Raw genomic sequence first — 3720 nt, 5'->3', positions numbered from 1 at the left:
GAGGGGGGGGTGGGTGGGTGAAGAAAGACCAGGAAAAGAAACTGTGAGGTACCTGGTATAATCTACAAGAGTTGAACTAGATCCATCAGCTGCTGTTACTTTTCTTCTCACTTTTCCCTTCGCTTTTTCTTGTTTAACTTTGCTGCTGCTCGGCTCAGGTTTCTCAACAGGTTCTTTTGCAGGTGGCACATTTTCTCCACTCACAATCTTTTTGCCAGTTTCCCGGTTAAGTTTAATCTTTTTTGCGGGGTTGTTAAGAAAAGCAGATTTATCCTTTTCTGGAGTTCGCTCTCCTTTTTCGCCATCAGGCTCGGTCTTCCCCTTCGGCGATGTTTTCGATTCAGCAGTTTCTGGTTTAGAGGCCTTTATGGAAGTGGCTTCATGTTCTTTATCAACCTTCTCATCTGCTTTTCTTTTTCTTTTTTCAGGTTTTGCATCAGAAGGTTTGCTTTTTTCGGCAGGTTTTTTTGACTTGTCCTCTTTGTTGGACGGCTTCTCCGACTTGGTTTCTTTTGGATGGTCTTTCTTTGCCTTTTCCTCCTTGGCTGGTCTGGTTTCTGGGTGATCTTTTGTCACTTTTGGGTGAACTTTCCGTGGGGTACCAAGAGCCTTCTCATCCTTTTGAGAGGAAGATGTTTTAACACTGTCGGTCTTTGGCAACTCCTCCTTCACTTTTTTCACAGGAGGTTCCGTTCGAGGCGATTTTTCACGATCGGTGTCCACCTTCTCTTGGGAAGCTTTAGCTGGTTTTATTATATTGTCTTTCTTAGGAGGAACAGCCACTTCCACTTTCCGCTTTGTCTTGTCAATTTTTGCTTTTGGCTTATCCTTCTCTTTTTTCTCCTTTTCAGACACCGGTTTGAAAGGAATAGAATCTGCTTCCATAGGCTCATCCCTCACAGGGGTGGCATCATCTCTGCTTGGAAGCATGAACAGAGAGTCTGTTTTAACATCTTCTGCTGTAACTGGCTCCCTTGGTTTTCTCGCACCTTCTAACAACTCAGTATTGGGAAATCCTTCATTCTCATCCCCTTTTCTTCTCTTCCGGTGTTTTTTATGTTTATTTCCTTTGCCATCTCCAAGTGGATTTTCCACCTCCTTCTCTTTTGATTTTGTAGGATCTTTGATGCCATGGCTCTCTCTTCCAGAAGGTTTTTCAGGGTAATTTCCAGCTATATTACGATTTTGGTGGCTCTGCCTACCAGGATAATCCTCCCTACGTCCCCAAGCATGTGGCGACTTCTCTCGTCTGGTCCCAGGTGGACCAAACCTCTCTGGAGAAAAGTTCTCCCTGTTTACTGGAGGTCGAGGTTGAGCGCCAACAGCATAGCCCTTGTAGAACTTTTCATACCATTCTCTATAGTTCCGTTCCCATTCTCTGTATCTTTCCTTTTCAAATGGATCTCGAAAGTCAACAGATCTGCCATAGTAAGCCTTCATATCATATGGTGGAACTTCTCTGTATCTGTTAAAATACTCCCTTTCTCCTTCCCCTTGAGGTATAGTCCGTTTAGTGGGAGACTGGCCTCTAAATACTGGAGATCTTGACCGTGAATGGTATCTTCTGTACGGGGGTGACCTTGACCTTGAGCGGTGATAACCATGAGACCTTGACCTAGAACGATAGTTACGACTCTTCCCTTTGCCTCTTCTTGGATACGGTGGTGATCGCGAGTAGGAACGAGAATGGGAACGACTAAATGATCGAGAGTAGGAGCGAGAGCGGGAAGAACCTGATCTTGACTTGGAGTAGGTATACGAACTTCTAGAGTAAGACGAAGCACTATAGGGAGACTTGGACCTTAAAAAAAACACAACACAAAAAAAATAAATGGAGTTAATTCAAAACAGTCACTCTCCCCAATCTTTTTCCTCCCAAATTTGGTTTGGTTTTTTTTTTTCCTCTCCATATGCTTATGTCAAAGCTTCTTTCAGCTGCTGACATAATACTACTGCAAATTGAAGAACTTGATAACACGTAAAAGTTTCTGCTTACAAGACAGAACAGCTGCTGCTTTGTTAGTGTAAAAACATACAGGAAGGGTAAGTCTATTTCCACTCACTTCTACCACATGAACTACCACAGCTACTGATTGATTTAAGGTGGTGTATACTGGCCTCTACTGGTACGTGAACGCGCACATTTTTCACTACTCAGCAACTACATGCAGTGCAAATCATTTTTGTTGCAGTAAGATGCAAAAAGAGCAAGTCTTAATGGCTACAGTGCAGTATCAAACATCAAGAAAACATGATTTAGCCTGAGACAGTAAAGCTCAACTTTAAAATGCCAGCTTAGTCTATTTAATTTCACTACTTATTTGGCAATTTGTACAGGATGCAAAATACTTGTACTGCAATATTTCATACAGGACTATTTAATCAACACTTCTAGCCAGATGTCCTAGCAAAATTTTGCACATACCTCTAGCTCTAACCGAGGATAGTGACCACATTTCAGGAAAAATCATATCTAAAAGCTTCTGAACTCAGCCTCTAGTAATATGACTCAATGCCATTACTCCAGGAAAGATACTGACAGCCTTACTAAGAGAGCTATTCAGACTCCTGCCCAAGTGATTTTTGGGGATAGAAAACATCAGGTACCCTGAGTTTTTTTTCTTCACAAGTTTTTCTTTTATTATTTTTTAAAGAACCATTTCACATTATTCTGCATATGTTCATTAGCATCATTCCTCCTCTAGAAGTCCTTCACCAATTTAAGACTTCCTTAAAAACAGGTCTGATCTTTTAATTCCTAAGAAAAATTTAACAATGTCAACAAAATACTAGCGTAAGCCACCAGTTTGCAGTCCAGGTTAAAATCTCTCCGTGTATCCACATGAGATAAAAGAGGAAATGAAGACAATTTCTCTCACATATCTCCTCCGAAGTGCTTTGAGGTAGTGGTTACAATCAGAATAGGGAGACGCAGAAAATCCAGCAACTACACCTATTCAGTTTCTAGCCTCCTCGTGGTTGTCAGGAGGTGAAGGATGTCATTGCAGAGAAGCTTTAGTAAGAGACGCCTGTTCCTTAACAACTGCTGCCAAATTATAACTATCAGTCAACTGTAATCTCTGCTATATTTGAGCTAGTAACCTACATACGAAACTCCTATCACTGCTAATCCCTTGAATCATTCAATCCATCTAACGATAGAGAGGTGGAGTGAAACTCCTCCTGATTCTTCTAGACAATCTGCTTCTCCATTACGGACATGTAAAGCAGTTACCTGAAAACGAACCGCCTACGCTCCTTTTGAATCTTTTTATATTCCATCAATTCCTTAGCAAAATCATTTGTAAACTCATCAAGTTTGGACTTTTTCTTTTCCCTGTTAAAATAAGTTTGACCTTTATTACAATTATAGTTTGACCTTTATTACAAAAAGACATCAAGAAACAAAACATGGCCAATATGAGAAAATGTATACTGCATGCAAATGCAAAAGGTGAACATCCTATTTAAGCAAAAACAGTTTAGAATTCCTATAAGTTATAGGGAAAGTTTTAGAATTACATTTGTCTTGTTTTAATTTTGTATGTTTACCATCTGCAACGAAAAAGTATATTGGAAAAAACACTATGTCATTTTTGCTTATGTCAGATGCACTTTAGCGTAACTGCAGTCCGATATGCTACCGAAATACAAAAATGAAAAGCAACGCAACTTCATCGAGCCAAATACTTACTCCTCTTTAAGTCTCCGTTGTTCTCT

The 3720-nt window shown here is 40.3% G+C and overlaps 1 protein-coding gene across 1 annotated transcript in view; it reads right to left on the bottom strand.

The window, feature by feature from the left end:
* RBBP6 (RB binding protein 6, ubiquitin ligase) overlaps positions 1-3720 on the bottom strand; it is a 60728-nt gene that overhangs the window by 4310 nt on the left and 52698 nt on the right. The window contains 3 exon segments of the mRNA XM_019473964.1: positions 53-1801; positions 3236-3337; positions 3695-3720. The exon segment at positions 3695-3720 is cut by the window's right edge and continues 82 nt beyond it. Of these exon segments, the coding sequence (XP_019329509.1) occupies positions 53-1801; positions 3236-3337; positions 3695-3720 (1877 nt within the window).

Source organism: Aptenodytes forsteri, unplaced genomic scaffold, assembly GCF_000699145.1.
Source record: "Aptenodytes forsteri isolate BGI_AS27 unplaced genomic scaffold, ASM69914v1 Scaffold55, whole genome shotgun sequence".
Classification (NCBI taxonomy): Eukaryota; Metazoa; Chordata; class Aves; order Sphenisciformes; family Spheniscidae; genus Aptenodytes; species Aptenodytes forsteri.
The sequence above is the reverse complement of the archived record's forward strand: the minus strand, read 5'-3'. Positions and strand labels throughout refer to the sequence as shown.